This window comes from Zootoca vivipara, chromosome 1 (genome assembly GCF_963506605.1).
Source record: "Zootoca vivipara chromosome 1, rZooViv1.1, whole genome shotgun sequence".
Lineage (NCBI taxonomy): Eukaryota > Metazoa > Chordata > Lepidosauria > Squamata > Lacertidae > Zootoca > Zootoca vivipara.
Window position 1 is genome coordinate 33,828,086 of NC_083276.1, and position 23,542 is coordinate 33,851,627.

Consider the following 23,542-nt stretch of genomic DNA (forward strand, 5'->3'; position numbering starts at 1 on the left):
GTTTTAACATGTAGGAGCTTCAACAGGACAACTAGTGAGCTGGTATAATGCAGCAGTAATACAAGGTGACAGAGTTTAGACCCTTCAGGTCAGGTCTGCCCATGTTAAAATAATAATCAGAAGACAAGGTGGGGAAAGTATCTGCCCATCTTATTTTGCGACTGTTATTCAACCAGGAGCAAAGGTGAGCCAAGCAGGAGGATGCTATGCTTGTGAATTTATGGTCATGTAGGCAAGCCATTTTTAAATCTAAGAGCAGTCACAGAAGCTGACATTTCTTCTGCAAAGTGGTGTTTCATGAAGGTTAAAAAGGCCAGAACACAATTATTCGTCACAGGCATATAAGGCATCACAAGGTCTAAATAATGAATAGAAAATGTCTTGGCCTAAAACGTAAAATGTGGTATTAAAGGTAGTTCAGAAACAGCAGAAATGTAAACCATGGGTGTCGGGAACAAACATGGCTGGGGCTGGAAGACTGCAGTCTTCCATATGTTGTAGGACTACCTCTCTCATCATTCCTGACTACTGGTCCCGCTGGTACTGTAGCTTTAGAGCACTATGGTACTGTCTGGCTGACCCATAATTCCTTCTTGTCTGTTAAAAATGCTGGGAACTAGGGGACTGATTCAACTTCCGTCACTGCTTCTTTCACTTACCTTACAGAGATATGTGTGTTTTGTTTGTAAGTGTGCATATTTCTCAACATGTATTAGGATATCTGTGGCCAATCAGAAAACTGACCACAATAAGTCAAAGTATTACCTACTTAATGCATTTATAGGTCACCTCTGCTCCTTTCCTCCACTGATCTAAGTTCAGTCAAAACTGGAATTTGGGGGCACAGGGAGGTTCATATTGGAGAGAATGCTTCCTATGATAGCCTGGGCTGTGAGACCCTATACATGACGCAACACTGTAATTCTTGTGCATCGTGTTAATATTTCGTTATGTATCATGTGCATCATGTTATTATTTCATTCTGATCTTATGGGTGAAAAGGATTTGAAGGCTTTGGTCTCTAGTTCAACTGGATTTAACAGAACTTACTCATGAGTAAATGTGTTCCACATTTGCAGCCCCTAATATTATGCTTGTGGTTTACTGCAAATTGAATGAAAAGGAAACGTAATCAATGGTGCTGTGCACTGCATTTGGAATACTGCCAGTTGAAGAGCTTGACCCCAGACCTTTAACTGCCATAAATATTCTCGGAAGGGAAGATCCCTCTGTAGTTTCTAAAAAGCTAGAAGAATAACAGAACATCCCCGAGGATCTATTTCAAGGTTATCAAAGATGACCTCAATGTTTTTCTACTTCTGGCAGCAGACTTCTGCTGCAAGAGCAATATAATGCCCAAACACTGTGGCAAATTCTTTACTGCTTCCCTGGTTTCACACACAAACACACACACACACCCCTTCTCTTTTCTCATGATTTTTGGAAAATACAGTCCCCAGGGGATTTGGCTCAACTTTAAATTTCACAAGCTCTATATTATGTGTCAAGGAAAGGATATAGGGTTCTCATCAGCAGAGAAAAGAAGATTCTTACACAAAAGCAGATCCTTGTGTGCTTGATTTTTCCTTTGTGCTGAATGACTGTGGGTACACACTAGAGTTTTAATATATGCGGTATGTGGGTCACACAGACCCCATTTTTCTGAGGCTACTTCTGTGTACCTTCATCCATACACGAACACTTCCAATTTTATGCCTCTGAAATCTATCTCTGTGTTTCCCATCTACATCAGTAGGTGGTGCTTGAGGGGGTGTATTCATTTTGTGCACTATTGTAAAGTCAACATAACACTTTCCCCCAACAGTTAACACAGGTGTAACACTGAAGTCAAATTAGCCAGACTCACAAGACAATCATCTGAAAGTCTGTAGGAAATCTATCACAGAATCTTCCACAGGTTAATCTTAGATTTCAGCTATAAAGCACAGGGTAATATTTTTGGATTTTGAATTATTTATTTATTATAAGATATATATTTTTTATTCCACATTTCCATTCAAAAAAAAAAAACATAGCTCAAGATGGATAAAATAACAAAAATTAAAAGCAACCCACAATTAACAATAAAATAAAATATACTAATGGAGGATGATATACAAATTTAATAAATGTAAATAAACATCTCACTTTCTCTCTAAAGACACATTCCAGGGAGCAAAGAACATCAAATGGAAATTAAATGGAAAGCTTCTTTAAACAGTAAGATCTTCAGTCTATGGCACAAAAACCAATACGGGTGAACAAGAAGGATCTTTTTCTGCCCCCACCAATCACATTTCATATGGTAGCAAGAAACATGGAACGATCGCATCTACAGAATTCAGTGGGTAGGCAAGATGTTTACGTGTGTTATACATAGAAATATTGAATAGCAAAGTTGTCTGGCAGCTATAATATGCTGATCCACCTCTTCGCCTGCCTCTTTTGATGGCTCTGAAGCTCTGTGGCAGGGCACACACTAGATAACCAAGGTTTCAGACTCACCCTCCCATCTCTGGGGAGGGTGGGGAAAGACTCGTTTTTTGAACCCAAGAGAGAGATTTGCAGTCAGTGTGGACAACACTGAGCTAGCAGGATCTACCTTGACAGAGTTACAACGTATACATCTCACACAATCTGTTCCTATTTGCATTGTGCCATTTCAATCTAGCTGCATCTTATCTCGTCTCCAAAGGAGACAATATAAAAATGCTCATGGATTCCTAGCAGTCATGTTTTGACCCAGACATTCCTTACCAAAGCGTGTGAATTTAGTTTTAGAAGAGCTGGTTTACACTTTCGGGGGGGGGGGGGGGAATACAGCCTTAGATGTGATGTACATTAGTTCTACAGAAGCTGCTAAAGGTTGGGCAGCCAACTGCTGGAGTAGCATTGGCAGATGTAGGTTCCATATGCTCAAGAATATCTGGATGGAATTCTTATCCATCGCATCTGCATGTCAGCTTGTCTTTGCTGGCCCCACTGCTGGCTTTGTTGATAAACCCGATTGCCTGTCTGCTGTGTGTCAATTTTCTGTGCCCTCTAGTCATGTAGCTGAGACCTCAGGTAGTTCTCTCCCACTAAGGAACAATATACGAGCGATCTATGCTTCATTATGCCTACATATAGCTTGCAGAATGCAACTCTTTTTTAATTAATTCGGTATTGGTGATTTGCAGGTGCAGTAAAAATGAAAAATGTTTTTGGAGCACAAATGGCAGTTATATCACCTGCAATATTTTTAATCTTAAAAAAGGTAGTTTACTCTCGAATAACTATGGAAGAAATTGATATATGTAAATTTGGACACACCTGGGGGGGTGTACGTCTAGAGTTTGTAGTGCACGAATGTTTTTTTCAAGGGAATTTTAAAGACTGCAAACATTTTTACAATTGCAACTTAATGGGTTTGAGATTAATACGCTTTACAAAGAACTATGGGAAGAATTCAACGCCTCACTAAGGTGATTGTTCCATCAGGGTGAGCGTTTTAAACTGTCAGATAGAATAATCCCCCTCCTGTGTATTGTTCCAGGGGTTCTCCTGACTCACTTGAACCAATTTGGGGGGCATAGCGTGTGGGAGGGGGCAGAGGAGAGGGGGAGCCCCATTAGGGACTTGTGCTGATGGAACTCATCAGTTAAACCCTCCCCTATACTACTAGGTAAAGGTAAAGGGACCCCTGACCATTAGGTCCAGTTGTGACCGACTCTGGGGTTGCGGTGCTCATCTCGCATTATTGGCTGAGGGAGCCGGCGTGCAGCTTCCAGGTCATGTGGCCAGCATGACAAATCTGCTTCTGGCGAACCAGAGCAGCACACGGGAAATGCCGTCTACCTTCCCCCTATACTACTAGTTCATGCAAAATTATTTCCCCCCCTGAAACAAAAGCCTTACATATCACACAGCAAACTCACATGCCACATAACAAGCTACTTTTCGAACCTAAGCAAGCTGAGTTATTTTTAAAAGCATCATATATAGTATGAAAAGCAGGTGTTAAAAATAAATAAAAACCAGCAGGCTCATACAAGCCCTTACCATGCCTAAAGTATTTCACTGGATCTTGGCAAAAAAGAAAGCAAGCTTCTCTTTCAATTAACCTCCATGTTCTAACAGAGTGACTATGTGAGCTGGGCCTGCTCCTCTAATTCTGTGGGCCTGCCTCTTTGGTTAAGCAGCCTCTTCAACCCAGATGTTGAAAATGCAAAGCTTATTCACTTGCAAATCTGAGAATTCCCAAGGCAAAATTGTATCCCTCTACAACAGATAGTCTACCTTTCCTAGCTATTTCCTCTTGCTATTCCAATTAGCCTTTTTCAGCTAATGTATTCACAGTCTTTTTAGCTTCTGTTCCTCCTCCTCAATGGAGCCAATAGGACTGTCATGAGTCACAGACAGTAACAAGCAACAACAATACAATGAAATGCTACAGGTAGCTAGCATGTTGCCCTACAGATGTTCCTGGACCCTGATCATCCCTTGACGGTGCTGCTCGCAGGGGCCGGGGCGCGTGCCTGTTGCCTCCTTCTCAGCTTCCCCTCACATTGGCTACTTCTACAATACCATAACAATGCTAGTACTACAGAACATGAATGCAAGATTTACATTAACTTTGTCTACTTCAGAAAATGTCCTCCCTTTCAAGGACTTCTTCAAAAGCCAATCCCATGAATGACCATGATGACCGGCACAGTTCTTCCGTCTTTTCAGATACCAGCTAATAGAAATTAATCATGGAAAGAAAGAATTACTGCACCCACTCTGTGACAGAATTCAAACTGGTTTTCTCTTCTGATAACAAGGCATTAAATCCCACAACATGGCTGCTCCATAGTAAAAACTGTGCAAAAATCAATTCCTCAACTCTGGCTGGAACTAGGATTTACAAAAAATGCATGGCTAATTCTCGGAACGCCATCTCCTGCATCCTTTCATTCTCTGGTAACACTAAGGAAAACAAAATGCACAAGATGATTTCCATGGACTTTGAATCCACCTGCCACTTGAAGCGGAAGTGAAGAGGAAGCAGGAATTATCAGGAGTGCGATAACATTGTGGTGGGCATAGTGTAGATAGGAGAAAACCGGGGGTTCCAGTTGTATTTTCTATAGCATACAGTCCCACTGTCAGTCTCTTTTCTGCTGCCCTTCCCAAGTGTTTATTTTGACAATTAAAAAGTTTACAAGCCAATACTAAGGCAACAAGCAAGGTGATTGTTCCAGTGTCTGTTTTCCAGATTTACAGTGAATAAGAAGCAGGTATTAAGTGGGTTCAGTATATTAGTGTGTGCCGTGTATACTTGTATTTAATTACTATTATAATTAAATAATTTAGCTGTGAATCTCACTGGGCGGCCCTGGACCAGTCACTTTCTCTCAGCTGAGCCTACCCCAAATGGTTGTTGTGGGGTTGAAATGGAGAGGGGGAGAACCCCATACATTACATTGTGCTTCTTGAAGCAAAGGTGGGATATAAATGCAAGAAATAATGTATCCAGGGTAAATATACCTCGCATTTACTAATGACTACTCAAACAATACTTTAAAAGTGGCAACATCTTCATCCAATGTTATCTGAAAGCATATTGTAAATGATATTAAAATGAAAAAAGGAACAGTTAACTTTGTCGCCCACGTTATCAGTAATCTCAGCAGAGTGCAAACAAATGACATTTTTATAAAGTGCATGGATTTCTTTTAAAGATCAATATAAAATTAGTTTTATAAGCAAACAAATCATCAAGAAATTAGATGTTTTAAATCATCCTGACCTGTGCTTTGCAATCTTTATCCAATATAGGGCGCTCTCGCTCTCTCTCTCTCTCTCTCTCTTGCAGAAACAATTCACTATTCTAGGTTATCTATGTTTTAAAGTAATTTTACATCTGCAGAAAATGAGGCTAGAGCCCCAAATCACGACTGAATGAAGTCACCATTAAACACAGTTTTGTTGATGTAGCAGGGGATAAAACAATCCCTCTTCAACCTCTACAAGCTGCAGAAAGTCCTCCATTTCTGTTAATGACCCATTCCTTGTGTCTGATTCAATACAGCCCACTGGCTATGGAAATGACAACACTCAGCGGGTGACAACAAAATGGTCAACAAACAGTGCTGAGATATGTCATTTTCTTCAAATACTTTCTCAAGGAATGAAATGACACACTATGGTATTCAGTATCCTGCTCAGATCAAATATTTCTTTATTAAACGAAACTACATGTACCATACTTGCTGTATAAAATGCAGGTTTAAGTGTGTTGCTTCAAGCTTCAATTGCAAAACAATTTGATACTTGCTTCTTTGGGGAGCGAGTGGGGAGGATGTCTACAGTTTCCATTTAATATATTTATCCTGGACAGTGATCACAAAGATACAGTGCCTTTGGAAAAAAAAGAACTCTGAAAGGAAATCATTTCCTTACTAAAACCAATCTACTATAGCTAGACCAACTGGGGTGTGGTATCTCCATTTGTTCTGCTCCACTGTTTTGATATGCAGTGGACTGCCGCAATGATGTAAAAGTAGGGTAAACCAATTTAATAATGATGATAAAACAAAAAACCCAGTGTACTAACTTTGGCACCATTGGCAGCTTCCAACTAGAAGCAAATAGCAGCTCCGGGAGATGATTTTCCATGAGACCAGCATGCAAGGTGAAGTGGTTAACCTTCTCCGTACCACAACTGGCCCCAAATATTGGCTCTATATTTTGGGGCAATACTAATTTTCAAAGTTAAAACAAAAGCAGCAAGGGAAGAATACTGAAGAAGCTACAGCCTGGGAGATTGTACTATATGGTGATACTGGCCTTTCAAGACTATACCACTCCAACAGAGGGCCTACTTTTTGTAGCTGAGGAGGGAGTGCTGGTGCACAGAGAGGATAGCTCACAGCAGAAGATAGTGTGTGTGTGTTTGTGTGCTTTCAACATAATAAAGAATTCAGGCCTACAACTCCATGAGAGTCATCCTTTGAGAGCTACTAAAACCACATGACAGAGCCAATGGGCTCCTAGAACTGGAATGGGAGTGCAGTGAAATCAGAGCAGCAAGTAAGAGGTAGCTTGGGGTTTAGCCAGACTTCCTTTTATGCCATGTTTTCCAGGTGCAGCTCTGAGCTTTCCAGGTCCAAGTGTGTTATTTTTTGAATTGACCGCTGAATCAGAACAAACGGCAAAAGGAAGCTCTACTAGAAGGGGGCATGAATCTGGAGGAGGTACTCGGGAGAAGCACAAGACCCATACTCCCTTATTCCCTTATAAGATAAAACGAAGCACAGTTATCATTCTGCATGATCCCAGGACAAACAAGGGCTGCCCGTAGAAATAATTCTCACAGGTGGCCCCCAGCTTTGTACACACCTGCTTGGGTCCTTGTAGGGGGCAGAAGCAGGGCCCCTAACGTCACACCTGCCCTAGGCCCCATAAACCCTTCGGGTGGGCTGCAAAGCTGGTCATGATGGCAGGCCCAGGGTACTATTTATCTTTGAGCTGGCCTTGCATAGGATGCACAAATACAGTGGTACCTCGGTTTACAAACACAATTGGTTTCCGGAAGTCTGTACTTAACCTGAAGCGAACTTTCCCATTGAAAGTAATGGAAAGTGGATTAATCCGTTCCAGATGGTCTGTGGAGTACTTAAACTGAAAATACTCAAACCGAGGCGTACTTAAACCGAGATATGACTGTAATAGGATGTGCAAGCTATCTTGGTCATACAGTGGAACAAAGACATGTCATCTATACCCAAAACATATCCAATATGATAGTATTGCACCAAGCAAGGTACAACATGTCTATCATCATCATCATCATCATCATCATCATCATCATCATCAATGCTGACATCCTTCCAGTGGCTCCTGAAGATCTAATCTTTTCCAAGGACTCTTTGGTTTATTTCCCGAGCAGCTAAGCCAGTAACCAAGCTTAAGCATGGGTAACTCAAAGAGTCACATATTCTGTTGACCTCCGCTTCTTTTTCTTTCCCACCTCCACATCACCCCCTCCCACATGCTGAATTTTATGTTGTAAGCCCCATGGGACAGGTAACTATTCTTTTTTACTGATGCAACCTGGATGTAGGCAGAATTTTTGCAATGGTCTATTGAGGGTGAATTTGTATATCTAATATGTTTTCTAGTTAACAGCAATGAAAAACATAAAACCATTACCAGAGCTGGCATCAATGCATAGCGCTGATATATATCATATCTAAATGACTGATGGTTTTCTCTGGAATGGAAAAAGCAGATATGATGTACTCAGAAACCTGTGCTTGAAATTGATGATGTATATACAATTTTCAGAGTTCCTTTCATCTTATAGTATAATGTATATACAATTTTCAGAGTTCCTTTCATCTTATAGTACAGGAGGGCATTGGTTAGCTGGCTAGAATCCGGAATGGAAGCAGTTTCATTAGGGGGTGAGGATGCACTGCAACATTTCCCAAAGTCTCATTAGCCATGATAGTTAAATTGAACCTCCTATTCAGATGCAGGAGATGCTAGGGACAAACCACCAGAGAGGGGTGCTGCCTTCATGCTCTTCTTATAAGCATGGCTAATTTTAGAAGTAGGATACTGGGTTAGACAGGCTCTGGAGTCTTATGTGCAAGATAAATGAGTGAAGAAGGGAGTCTAGAATATATGTTCAAGAGCATATCACTGGCCCTGTCCCAGCAGCACTGCATGTGCTGCCAGATTTGTTCCTTTGACACATGGGTTTTCAGCTATATTTGCATAGGTGTTCTGTGCAGTTGGGATCCCTGTGAAATTGGGGGCTCCAATTGCATGGAGAACCTAAGTGCACACAATGGACCTCTTTTGTAGGATGTGTGAGATTCGGGGCCAAAGCCAGTGGCAAAGCCCTGATCCTCCTCCATCCATTTACTCTGCAGAAATGGAGAAGGTGTGAATAGAGCTTTCACCTGCTATACTATGGCTGTTCTTATAGAAATGGGGAGATTATGAATAGATTGTGTAGCGTTTTGGGGAAAAACAGCATGGTCTCTTAAAAATACTTCGCTCTAACACACACTTTATGTTCCTTTCTTGTCATCAATACCTTCTGGTTCTTCCCTCTGTTGTGATCAAAATAATTATATACCCCTCCCTTTAATCCATATTACAGCCTCTTCTGGTTGTTCAGTTGTCTCCCATGCTAGGTGGCTTTGATTCCTCTTTCAGACATCACTTCTGCTACCTATTCATCAGATCACTGCTTAAAGCAGAGCAACGAGAGGGAGTAAAGTGGGGTGTCTGCTAAATTTGTTGTGTTCTTCAGAAACAAATACTTCCATATTCTTAACTACTGTTAGCCTAGCTTAACCTCTCTATTCTATATGCTTACATCACAATAGCATTTCTTGACCGAGGAGGACAATTCTTCACTTCTTATGGTAACTTCTGCACTGTTTTACAATGGTAGTACATACAGAAGAGGGACAAATACCATCAGTAAAATTGCATTAGTCACCGGTGCACTAAATATTGTTTTCAAATGATAATTAACTTTGTCTCTGAAAAGTTTACTCCCCTACCAATAGCCATATTTATTCAACACCAAACATTCTACTATAGATACAGGACTCATATCAACATTAATAACATCTTAATGATAGTGTTTATCTTCAAGCAGTTTTAAGGTTAAGCACTATTGTGTACTCATTAGCAAGTTTGTGATGTTTATGGGAAAAAAACAAAAAACAGTGCTTCAAATTGTGGACATTTTAAGTGGCCACATCATAAACTTCACTTTTGATTGTTTTAGAGTATAAAATTCTAAGGTATGCTGTTTGGTTTAAGAAATTTGAAAAGCAACTTATTTAAATATGCGGAATTATCTTGAGTTGTTCATACGTGAACTTAAAAGCCGTGCAACACAGGAAAATTAAGTAATTATGCCTCCAAGTTATTTACTGCAATTAAGCTCATTTATCATATGCAAATTAGTGCAAACTGGTCTCATTAGCTACTAAATTACTCAATATGAGCTGAACAATGTAGCACTCCAGTTTGTAATGAAAAATCCCTGTAGAGGCAAGCAGGATCAATTAAGCTAATTTGCATATGCAAATATATCATCTAACTTTTACTTTTCACTATATTTAATCCTACATTTTCTGGTCATTCTTGATTATCTAAAAAGGATGGGGTCAATCACCATCTTCATGATATCTTAGTCATACAGTTGCAACTAGAGGAGAGGTCCTATACAGGTTGCTGCATTCTATGCAGACATTTGAGACCAGTTTATCATAAGATTATTCAATAAAATATTTTAGCATTCATGCAGGAACAAATTGCAGACTATCCAACCTTATATCAACCCCAAACCCCAATTTTAGCCAAGGAATTTTAGCCAAAAGTTGAAAGTGTGATATAAGAAGACAAATCCACTAGGAAGTCTGAATGAAGTTAAAAACTTTACACTCATTAATTAACTGGTCTTTATTCTGAACAAACTATTCCAATTATAAGTTCACTAACATTGTTCAGCTGTTTTATTAAAAAAAACTTGCACCTTTGGCCCAAAAGCTGCTGTGATTTTCATTTTGATTGTATTAGAATCATCAGGTTGAACACTGGTCATTGGCTGTAATAACAGACAGACTGAATGATTGATTAGGTGGCTGTCAGCAAATTCATCATATCATCATAATGAGAGGATTTGTTCTTAGCAGATATTTATCTGTCTGTCTGAATGCATTTATACATGTATAGGTATGGGATTAACAGATAGGGAAAGGCTTCTCCCAAGAGAAAATCTTGGACATTCAGTGTGGTGTAGTGGTTAAGAGTGGTAGACTCGTAATCTGGGGAACCGGGTTTGCTTCCCCGCTCCTCCATGCAACTGCTGGGTGACCTTGGGCTAGTCACACTTCTTTGAAGTCTCTCAGCCCCACCCACCTCACAGGGTGTCTGTTGTGGGGGAGGAGGGGAAAGGAGATTGTTAGCCGCTTTGAGAGTCCTTCGGGTAGTGACAAAGCGGGATATCAAATCCAAACTCTTCTTCTTCTTCTATGTCTGAAGGCAGCCCTGTATTGGCAAGTTTTTTTAAAAAAAATGTTTTAAAGTGTTTTATTATGTTTTCATATATGTTGGAAGCTGCCCAGAGTGGCTGGGGCAACCCAGTAAGATGTGTGGGGTATAAACAGTAAAATTATCATTACGGAATGAGACGTCCCTATTTTCATCGGAGAAATGTTGGACAATATGGTTAACATTGGGAGACATTCCTATGCTAACTCTCTCCAAGTTCGGAAAAGCTGTTTTGGAATAAGAGCAGATTTATTGATCACTGCTGGCAATTAGGGAGTGGTAAAACAAAACCATTAATGTCCGTAAGAAGTCTAGTTAGGGAGAAGTTCTGAGTCCCACTGCAAAGCTTCACAGCAGTGATTTGCTACTGGGGCTGGAGAGCCATGCAGCTGTGGCTGAACTGGGTCTATTTCATTGGTAGAGCATCTGCTTAGCACATATAAGGCCTCAGGTTCAATCCCCAGCATCTTCAGGTAAGGCTGGAAGAGATTCCTGCCTGAAATTCGAGAGAGCTGCTGCCAGTAAGTATAGATGATACAGAGCTAGACAGACCAAAGGTCTGGTTCAGTATATGGCCACTTCCTTTGTTCCCCCACCCTCCAATCTATTCCCCAACAACTAACTAATTTTGCAAGACGCTTCTACTCTCACACCTTGATCAGATGTAAATGCAAATTAAAGGAGGGCAGGCACATATGTTTGCTGTAAAAGGAACAAGCAAAAGTCTAAAGAATAATTTGTGACATACTGTGCATAAGTTTCGTAGGCCAGAATCAACTGTCAGATATATGATCTAGATCTGCAAGCCAATGAAAGAGCCACAATGTACGAGTCAATCTTTGAGATGCTATGGGACTATTGGTTCTACAGTGCCTTGGTTCTCAAACTTAACCCGTTCTGGGAGTCCGTTCAATTCCTGAAACCATTCAAAAACCAAGGCACGGCTTCTGATTGGCTGCAATAGCTTCCTGCACTCAAGCAGAAGCAGCGTCAGAATTTCGGCTTCTGAGAAACATTCGCAAATCGGAACACTTCCTTCTGGGTTTGTGGCGTTTGGCAGTTGATTTGTTCGTCAACTAAGCTATTTGATAACCAAAGTACAGTACAACTATATTTAGGAGCTTGTGCTCCAGCAGGTTTCCCTGTTGGGACGATTACGTTTCTCTGCTTTGGTACAATCTGTTATATAGCATGCTAAAATAATACACAGCCTTTTCAGATTCTCTTTATCAGTTTGCATCCAATTATTATCTCATTCAGATTCTTTTTTTTTATTGTTAGCCTTCTCTTTTCTACATGTCATTTAAAAACCTTCGGGTTTTAAATTGTATAAAAATTAACTGGAGCAATTTTAGATGTCCAGTGCTGTCCAGGAGGTCACTCCTTAACATATATTTGGTATAATATTAATGGTAAGGTAAATACAGGAAAAAAAACCCACCATGAAATAAATCTAGCCACCAATATAAATGATGAAATACTTATAACTTCCCACATTTCAAATGACACATTCTATCTTCCTTTAAAAGTCTACAATAAACACAACTGTAAAGAAACATCAAATAATATTCAATTAAAATTCTATCATAATCATCTGAGATGCTTCAATAAGGTCAGGATGAACAGTACACATTTTGTAAATAGCACTCTGATGAGTTGTATACAAATCTAATTTAATTAGCACTTTCTGAATCTTTGTAATGATGCAAAACATGGGCACAATCCAAGCTCTTTAAGCACTTTTAAGTGTTGCTGATTTAACAGCACAGCTAAGCAACTCGAGTTCTCCTATTGAAATCAATGTGGCTTTTAAGTAGTAAACTTTGGCTATATTGTACACTATATGTTAATACACTTTCATAACAAATTAAACAGATTACACAACAGAATGACCTGAAAGATTAAGCTTATTTATCCTTTCTTAGATATCAACAAGGTAACAACGCAACAAAATTCCTGTGCTATACGCCAGACATCATATGCAATCTTTATATGTTTGATATGATACATTATCATGATCCACTGGCAGAATAAGAGCATGCAAGTTAAACTTGAACCAAGGTCACACAAATAACAAAATCACTTAATTCACAATCTCAGCATCCCAGAGAAACTCATGCGGCCAATGGTTTTGAATCATTTTTAAATTGCCTCTAAACTTTTCTCTAAAGCCATAATGAAGCTTTAAAACATGGACATTACTCATACCGGTTCTGAAAGCCGCAGCTGCATAATGCAGGACAACAGTTTCCCCATCCTATCCGTTTACAAAGAATATTTCTTATTGCTGATATGTTGTCTCTCTTATCTTAAGATAGCATTCCATTTTGAACAAACCGATTAAGTGAGCATAAGCTTCTGATAAACAGTGGTTATTTTCAGTGCAGTGAAAGAGCCCATAATCAAGTTAATTTTTAAAGTATCTTGACTAGCCTGACAAATTATGGCCTTTTTGATCCTATTGCTTGGATTCTGTTTAGGCTTCTTGGGTCGTAACAAAACCGAAACACATGCACAGCGCATAAGCATTTGTCAAGATAATCTGTTTGGCACATACTACCTAAGACTGTCATGAAATTTTGGGGAACACCACACTGATTATCTAGTACATCTAAGACATGCTATCTTCTAAAGAAAGATAACTATCATTTTGAATGTGACAGTCAACAGCAGTAAAAAAGAGAAAAAGGTGCTGTAAAACTAAAACCAGGAGGAGAAAAACAAAAGCCAAAATGTGAAAAAGACATTATATATAGTTTTCACAAAATAGTGATTTATACTTAAACAAACGCACACAATTATCTGGGGAGCCAACTGCTACTTCACAGTGCAATACGACTAAGTTGTGTGAGATCTAAACCATTACAGCACAAATAATACTTGCCCTCCCTCTCTCATTAACATTCTTTCAATCATGGCTTTCTAAAAAGGAAAAAAAAAATGAATTTGTAAAAAAAAACCCAAAATTCATCATATAAGCCGCAATAACATCACACAGTAGCCGAATAATTGACAGGACTCTTAGATCTTGTTACTAAGTATACTTAACTTTCATTTTGTTTTGTAAAGCCATTGTTTTTACCTGTAAAATGTGACTTCCCAAATGTGACTCAAATACTTCAGTGGCAAGTGCACTGGGGCTTCTCCTGCGCTGGGCACCTATAACTGAATAAAAAAGGAATTATGTTGCAATCTCTACACATTCAGTCACAATGCATCCCTGATCTGAGACCAATTTATTGTACGTATTATTCAATCTTGCATTTGAAAACCACTATTAAATAAAACACTTGGGGGAACCACACAGCTCAACAGAACCCTGGTTCATCACTTGCCCCTCAGTGTGCAGGGATATACTTACTGGCAGCACAATTGGGCATTGCAGGGAATGGGTCACAATGTGCATGTCTTCATATCCTTGTTTATATCTCTCCCTCTGCTTGGCCATATTAGATGAGCTCCTCAACTCACAGGGCTTGACACAGCAGTGTGTGAAGGCTCAAGAGCAGGCATCCACCAAACTTCGGCCCTCCAGATGTTTTGGACTACAATTCCCATCTTCCCCAACCACTGGTCCTGTTAGCTAGGGATCATGGGAGTTGTAGGCCAAAACCTCTGGAGGGCCGCAGTTTGGGGATGCCTGCTCAAGAGGCATGCAGGAGTATAGATCTCCCATTTCCATCCTGGTGAGATGCTTATGTACACAACTGTGTACAAAGGAAGGGGGAGTTGTGGGGAAACAGAGCTCTATGGGGGTCCCCCTATGCCTGAACACTGTGAACATACAGGGAAGAATCATTGTTGACAATAATTTCTTGTTAAGGATTTGGATTGGAATAGTGAGATTGAAAAGAAAAAAAAGTTTTCTATGGGTCCAGGATTTGAACAGTCTTCTTCTTCTTCTTCTTTAAAACAGAGCCTTTGTGTTAATGACTCCTTCTCAGGGATCACACCAGCAGAAATATTTTGAGGACCGGACTGAATTAATGGGAATATAAAATAAGTCCAAATAACAGAATGATACATGTTTTGCAAGTCAATGTATCCAAAGAACTCTGTGGATGTACAAAACGTTTCTAAAATCAGCAGGGATGCCCTCAGACTAAGGGTCAAACTCTATGCAACATTAAACACATGCTTGATAATGTGTGCGATTCTTTCATTAAAACAAACAAACAAACAGACAAACTTTAAATAGTAGCCATGGTGAGGAATGAGACAGACCAGGATTCAAGACAATGGTGATTGGGATGGTGAGCAAACATTTCCTCCCACAATGTGGTCTCAGGGAAAATTCTTCCGCCACCAAGCCACAATTTGGCCTGGAAAAGAAACAGTAGAAATGGCTGCTTCTGTTGCATGCCAAATAACAGCTGTGTGTGCGTGTTTGTGACTAAAAGCAGCCACAATGAAAGAAACTCACAATACCAAACAACACATTTGGTCTATAAGTTTTTTGGTGCCAATATAACCTGGGCATTGCCCCATCTCTTTGTTTTATCATGGCTACATATTCTGTCTCAACCCTGTGTCTTAAAAGCCAAGGAACTATGGTAGCTACCATCTAAAAATTAGGGCCAGGGGTTTTTAACTCTTTCTCTGACTGACAGTGAAGCAACCAGTTGCTTTCCTCCTGACTAAGGCTCATATTTGCAAAAGGAAGCTGGATCTGGTTGGAACGTAAGTTGAGTGGCAACTGTGGTGGTGGATAGGCAAAGTATTGAGTGTTGTGTCTTGATTTGCACAAAACAAGCAGGGCCAGGATTTTAAAGACACAAGGTTGAGATGGAAAGTGCAGTTCTTCCCTGAGTTGCAATGAATGTCCTTCTGAAGAACTTCCTCTTCCCATGCCTCATGACACTATAAAGGCTGCTCTCTCTCCCACGAAAAAGGTACAACACAGGGTGCACAAGCATTTGTTCAAAACAAATGAAGTAGGTGAGCAAGGCTTGTCACTTCACTAATCCCAACAGCTACAGTGGTGCCTCGACTTACTAATTTAATCCGTTCTGAAGACACCTTCGTAGGTCGAAAAATTTGTAAGTCGAAAAACGCCATTGGAAACACGATTTCCCATAGGAATGCATTGGAAACGGAAAAATTTGTAAGTCGAAGCAACCCTATCTAAAAAATTTGCAAGTCGAAAAATCCGTATCTAAAACCGTCGTGGTTTCCTTTCGGATGTTGAGACATTCGTAAGCATGCGGCCATTAGCCCCATTCGTAAGTCATCCGATTGTCGAGTCATTTGTAAGTTGAGGTACCACTGTATATGTATCTTTATCAGGGTGGGGGAAGGGCGGTGCCAACTTTCTTTCTAATTTCACACCTTCATTTCCTATGCTTGATGCATTTTCCCAAACTGTCTGTTATATCCGTTTAGAGAAAGATTTATTCAAAAGCCAGGACAGTCAGAATGCACAAGAAGAAACAACATTTCTGGGAGCGCTAATGGAGAGAGTTACGTAAGACAGCTGTGCACCAAAATCTCTTACAACGTCAAAGAAGATGCCATTGTACAGTGCACAGCTCTCAAAACACATTGTCAGAGAGTTGCCCTCCCCACACACTGAGCATCCTGACTGATTCACTGCAAGAAATCTTGAACCTCTTAGAACATGTGGCGCATCCATTTGAAGCAGCAAAACAGCTTTGATCACACTACCAGAGTACAAACGTGATAGGAGCCTAGTTCTGATGCATCATCCCCACATTCAAAACTATGTTATTTCCAAGTATCAATTGTGGTGGTGAAGATTTTAAAACTATATGCAGTGGATCATTAAGGGGTGCGCAGACAAAGAACAAAACATTTTACTACAGAGTTTGATTTCACACGATCCCCTGACACTACATGAAGAAACAAAATGAGGTGTCACAAACAAAGGAAATTTGCTCCTTCACCTTATAGAGAGAAGGGAGACTATGGCTAGCTGGGACTCATGCTCAATTAAGGACACAGAGCTCTTACATGTATGGGCTTCCACTTCAGTGGAAAATATATGCTTACAAACTCCCTTGTCAGTGAACAAAAAAGGCATTGGGTGGGTGGAGGCTGCAAGTATTCACTCTCATTTCTACAAGGAACTCCTGGATCCAAGCAGGGCCGGCTCTAGGGGTAGGCTGGGGGGCGGGGGGCGCCAGGTTGGCATGGGGGCGCAGCGCGGCAAAGCTGCACAGAAACCACCAGCCGCGGGAAGAAACTGGGCGGGGGCGCCAGAGCAATCTGCACACCAGGGCGCCCAGCCTGCTCAAGATAGCCCTGGATCCAAGTGAAGGTTTCTAGCGCGTGGAATGCTGTTCTGATGAAATCTAGTGTTACTAGCAAATGTTTAATTACACAACCCATGTAATGTGTGGCACTTAACAGCAAGCCCAAACATAAATGCACCTTAAATAAGCAGGAATTATTGTAATACATAATGTCTTGTTGGTACCAGTCTGATTATCAATCAATCTAGTGAAAAGAAATTTTAGAGCAATGATTTGTAAGTGCGCTCTATAATATCAAACGTCAAATCTGATCTCTGCACACAAAGACATATGACACCTACTGACAGGAGACAGGGGATATTGGTTTAGAAGTGTAACATTACGGATGTTACATGTAATTTCTTTCCAGGAAGCATTGCACTGTTTATATTGAACAACAAATTTACTGCTAGAGTAAAGTAATAGCCAGCAAAATTAGAGATGGTGAACCAACACTTTGTGCCATCTTCATCTGCACTTAGAAAGGAAATCAAGGTCATATATAAAACCAGCTCAGTCTTTCTATTTTATATAGGAGTATTTATTGAAATAGTACTTTGGGAGAAAAACAATAGATTTTTTACAATGTCAGAATCATTCATTTCATAGAGCGGCTGAACAGAAATGTCACAGTAGTGCCTTGTTTTAAAGTAATCTCTTTTATTTTGTCTTTTCGCTCTACAAGATGATTTCCACTTCTCTGATCTTGAATCATTTTGCTCTTCCCTGATTCCGTCACTCATTCCCCCCAAAGATAAATTAACTTCTGCAGTTTCAAGCATTTTTGGTGAAGTGCAACACAACTTAACAGCATATTAAATTAGATTTAGTAGGGTTGCCAGACTCAAAAACAAATGGCCTTCCTTCCCTTTTCAAGACCTTTCACTATAAACTCTATCCCCCATAAGAAAGCATTAAAAAAAAACCCCACAGTCAAAGAAATCCTTTCTTCTTTTGGTTTGTTGAGAAAACCTCCCAACACTCTTTTTAGTTGCCTGTGGAAACTGCATGTTTGTTTAGGAAAGCTTTCACTCTTTTGATACAGCAGTATCCTGGGAAGGATGGTAGGATATTAACATCAAGTCTGAACACTGTTATAGAGCATCAGACTACACTAGCTTGTAAAGCAGAGAGACCTAAATCTGTTGTCCCTCCCCCCTGCTTCTGATCCCTAAGGTTCATGTTTATGACATTTGCAACATCTGCTACAAATGCTGAGGTAAGTCAGGCACAACCTTATTACTTCCAATCTAATGCTCTCTTAATCCACAGGGCTTTTGTATGTCACAAGTATGTCAAGAACCACAGGATCTACATGGGGAAGGATGCAATACATGCATTTCTGAGATTCGCAGTCCATAAAGGCATGTGTTGTTTTAAAGTCCTTTTAAATCTACTGTCCCCTTTGACCACAATTCATTACTCCATCTAGTGCATGCCCCTCACCTCAAAAATAAAAATAAATATTACAGATGTTATGACATTTCCAGTACACATGCCAAATGCCTGTGTGGCATAATTTAGTTTATTATTCAAGGATGTCTTTTTTAAAAATGTTAATGACATTTTAGTGAAACCTTGTAAACTTTTGAAAATTTCTTCTTCTTTTTTTAGCAACTTGTCATTTTTCAGCTAGAATTATTTTGTTTATATGTTTATATTAAAATGTATGGGCCCCATTTCTTAGGGCCCCTACAATACTATACAATCCTATTGAGGACATGGGTGTCACTGTGGTCTACACCACCGAGCCTCAGTCTTGGGGTTGCCAATCCTAAGGTCGGCAGTTCAAATCTGCATGGAGGGGTGATCTCCTGTTGCTTTGCCCCAGCTCCTGCCAACCCAGCAGTTCAAAAGCATACCAGCACAAAAAGATATATAGTTACTGCTGCGGCGGGAAGGTAAATGGTATTTCCATGTGCCAGAAGTGATTTTGTCATGCTGGCCACATGACTGGGAAAATCTGTCTGCCAACAAATGCCAGTTCCCTCAGCCTGAAAGCAGAGACAAGTGTCACACCCCATTGTAAAATTTGACTGGACTTAACCGTCCAGGGGTCCTTTACCTTTTACCTTACAATCATATTGAAAAACTGGGCCCAAACTAACAAAATAAATTTCAACAATAATGTTCTACACTTAGGCAGGAAGAACCAGGAGCACAAATATGAGATGGTGGACACCTGGCTTACCAGTAGTACATGTGAAAAGGACCTATCTAGTGGTCTTAGTAGAGCACAAGCTTAACATGAGTCAATTTTCTTCCCAGCCTTTGTTGCCATTAACTTTTCAGAATATCACATTTATGTGTGTATGTTTTTAAAGACATTATGATCAAGACATGAGCTGAAATTTGTACTCTGTTTTTTATATAAAAAAATAAACATATTAAATATTTTTTAAAAACACAGACTCAGTAGAGGACAGGACTTCTGTGCCTTTAATTGCCCTGCTTGGAAATTAAACAAAGCGTCTGCTGGTTTCTCTTTAAGGTTTCCAGACTCAAAAGAGAGCAGGGCAATTAAAGGCACAGATGTCCTGTCCTCTATTGAGTCTGGAAACCCTATCTAGGCTGCATTAACAGAAGTATAGTGTCCCACTTTCTTCTGCCTTGATTAAACTATGCCTAAAATACTGTGTCCAGTTCTGCACACCACAATTTAAGAAGGGTATTGACAAGCTGGAACGTATGCAGAGGAGGGCAACCAAGATTATCAAGGATCTGGAAGCCAAGCCTTATGAGGGAGTTGGGTATGTTTAGCCTGGTAAAGAGGAGACTGAAGGGAGATATAATAGACATCTTCAAGTATCTAAAGGGCTGTCATGTGGAAGATGACTCCTCCAGAAAGTGCTAGACTCTCTTTCCTTTTAAGCAGAGGGTTTAAGATGAGGTTTTTAAGCAGAGATTAGATGGTTGTCTGTCATAAATGCTTTAGTTGTGATTCCTGCAATGCAGGAGGTTGGACTAGATGACCCTCAGAGTTCCCTCCATCTCTACAGTTCTATGATTCTAAAAAGAGAATGAAAGTGGGGTCATGAAGGAGTATTTTCATGCAAGATAATGTACCGGGCAAAGCAAACCCAGGAGCAGAAGGAAGCGAAGAGGTACAGAAAAATAGCCAATATATGGAGATAGCAGAAAGGGGAAATGGATCAAACAAACAAATATTAAATCAAATGGGAGGTCATCTGAAAAAGGCGGTTTCAATGGAAAGTATGGAAATGTAGCTATTGGCATGGCACCAAGAAGTGATGTATTACATGGTTGTGATAGAGATGCAAACAAAGACATCACATTTCTACAAATAACCCCAAACCTCCCTTGTCATAAATTATCGCAACTTTGCTCTCCCCTCCTTCCCCCCTTGATGCGTGACATACTTCTTGATGAGCCATAAAGACAATTATGTCATCTACTTCTTGTCCATTATAATGCTTGGCTCTGTTTTTGTAATCGTCTATAAGAGTGCCTTCCGTTTGCCAAGAAAACAATCAAGCAACCGTTGATTGGAAACCATGCAAACAACCCATTATATAGCAGACTGCAGTATGTGTTTTACTATGTGAGAGGTGTGGTAAATATCTCTTATGCCTCCACTATCTTCAGGAGGCAGCAAACATCCACTACTGTGTCTTTGTAGTCAATGAACTCCTGCCTACAATGAAATCCTGGTTTAATGAACCATGATATATAGGAGTTCTGCCTACCCCTTTTGATCGCAGTTTGCTCCTCCCTTTGTGCGAGCTGAGAAACAAGCTAGCAAGCCACAGTTAACCATACCTTCCCATCATGTTTCAACCAGCAAACTATGATTAATGGCTTTCCAACAAGCCAGGACATGAAGCCGTAGTTTAAAGCTGACTTCCAAATCTTCCAGATTTAGAAGCCATTGCCATAGTTTCCAATCCACGTGTCCTGGGAAGCTGAGGTTACCTGTAGCTCACGTATGAAGGAGGGACATAGCAATGCTCTCTAAATGCTTGAACTCTGTTGGCTCCTCAAACATGATCATGCTCTTCCATAGATAACCAGAATGGCTCTGCTACTCAAAACATTCACCTTTACCTTCTTCCTTAAAGAACTGAGTTGAAGGCCCCTGGATTGATGGCTTCTGTTAATTTGCTTTTCTTGTCATCTGCCTCATGTCTACCCTACCAACCCTCTTCCTGGTTTATTTGCTTTGAAGTGAATCATTATGTGGGGGCATATTGGCCACCTTGGAAGGAAAGCACATTCAGTGGCCAGTTTTTTTTTCCATTTCAAAAACAGTAAATCATATGAAATTACAAATTAATGTTGCCATTATATGGAATTATAATCCAAGCAGATAATTTGCACTGAAACTGGGCCCCCAAAACAACAGAACACTTTACAGTCTTACAGCCATAACTAAATCTTATTATTGTACTTTATGAATTCTTAATTTCCCTACCAGTCAGGCAGGGGAAGTTATAATGAAGGCTAATAAATGAAGTGGGACAATCAATCAACATTTTGAGGAAGAAATATGCATCAGATGCCAAAACTGAACTGAGTATAATTAACCCAAGGTTCTCATAAGAACTGCCTTTGCAACAAGCCAATTATTTTATCTGGTTTTCCAGATGCTCTTTTATCTATTCATAATGGATTGGGCGGGAAGGCAAATTGTTACTATTTTACCTAAAATAAAAACAATGAAGTTTGAAGAAACCAGCATATTTACATATGTTCAACCCATCACGGATATGGGTTTGAGACACTACTGATGATCCATGGGAATTATTTCAGTCCAGAGGACAATAGAATAAATCGTTTTGTTGATTATTCCAGACTCTGTAGCAACCTTTGGGGTTACTAATAATAAAACTTGACTACATACTACATTAAAAAACAAACAAACAACTAGCCATTGAGTGTACAACTCCTTGTGTGTGTTGGTTTCTTTTTACCAGAACAAGAATAAACTTTGGAGACTGCTATTCGGTTCCTTGGGTGTTGTTATGTTTGTTTGTTTATTATTTATCAAAAGCCCTTTAATTCAATAACATAGGAGAAATAAGGAAATAAAAGGTATTTCCTATATTTCCTATATTTCCTTATTTCTCATAAGGAAATAATGGGTGTTATGTGTTGTTCTTCATGGGGCAACATTTAGCTCTGGTGTTTCCTTATCTCCTATAAAGCTACTGGGGGAATTGTCCAGAGGTATTGAACAGAATGTCAGGAATATAGTGACGGCTCCAAAGTCTACATTTCCTTGACTGAAATCCAAGAACAGTTATCTCTGTCTTAAATCAGTATATGAAATCATGGTTGAATAGATAAAAGTAGTTCAGGTGGAATCCAGAGATGGTATACTTCTCTCCTACCCCTTTCTTTGTGCTTTGAGTACAGCCATACATTTAAACATCCAATTTGGGTCTTGGAAAACTCTTCTTATATGAGCATCCATCCACCTACTGTATTATGATCAAAGTTGCCTTATTCAAGATTCCATTGTTTAGTAAAAACTGTTAACCCTTCCAGTTTGTTGTCATTGCAAATGTGATGGCCATCACTTCTATTCCTTCATCCAAGTCGTTTATAAAGATGCTGAACAACAATGGGCCCAGAACAGAACCCTGCGGCACCCCACTTGTCTCTTTGGGTGTGGTCAGTCAATTAACTACAAATCCACTTCCTTCCAGTAGCACCTTAGAGAGCAACTAAGTTTCTCATTGGTATGAGCCTTTGTGTGCATGCACACTTCTTCAGATACAAGTGTGCATGCACACAAAAGCTCCTACCAATAACAAATTTAGTTGGTCTTTAAGGTGCTACTGGAATGAATTTTTTTTATTTTGTTTTGACTATGCCAGACCATCATGGCTACCTACCTGTAACTACAAATCCACTTCAGTTACCTCCTCCAGCCTTTATTTCACCAGCTTCCTCGTAAGAATATCATGGAGGACTTTGTCAAAAGCCTTGTGAAATCCCCCATGTACCCCATGTACTTCCCACTTATGCTATAAAACCAGTTGTTGACCCAATTTAAATAATAAACCACTCTCTATTAGCTAACCCATATTACCAAGGGTTTGTTCCAAGCCTCTAGCTTCCTAAAATAATCCCAGAAGCATTCAGATAATTGATGCTGCCATTAACAGAAATAATTGTCTTCTCAATGGCATATATTTAGATTTCATTCACTAACAACAGTTCTGCAGAAATGGGAAAAATACAGCATGATATTCCAAAAACAATCTGTTTCAGTTTCT

At 39.8% G+C, this 23,542-nt stretch overlaps 1 protein-coding gene across 11 annotated transcripts in view; it reads right to left on the reverse strand.

Moving 5' to 3' along the window:
* Positions 1 to 23,542, reverse strand: part of NPAS3 (neuronal PAS domain protein 3) — a 630,215-nt gene that overhangs the window by 320,816 nt on the left and 285,857 nt on the right. For all 11 annotated transcript variants that reach the window (XM_035109621.2, XM_060273003.1, XM_060272990.1 and 8 more), the window contains one exon: positions 14,132 to 14,214. In XM_035109621.2, the coding sequence (XP_034965512.1) occupies positions 14,132 to 14,214 (83 nt within the window). The remainder of the gene's footprint in view (positions 1 to 14,131; positions 14,215 to 23,542) is intronic.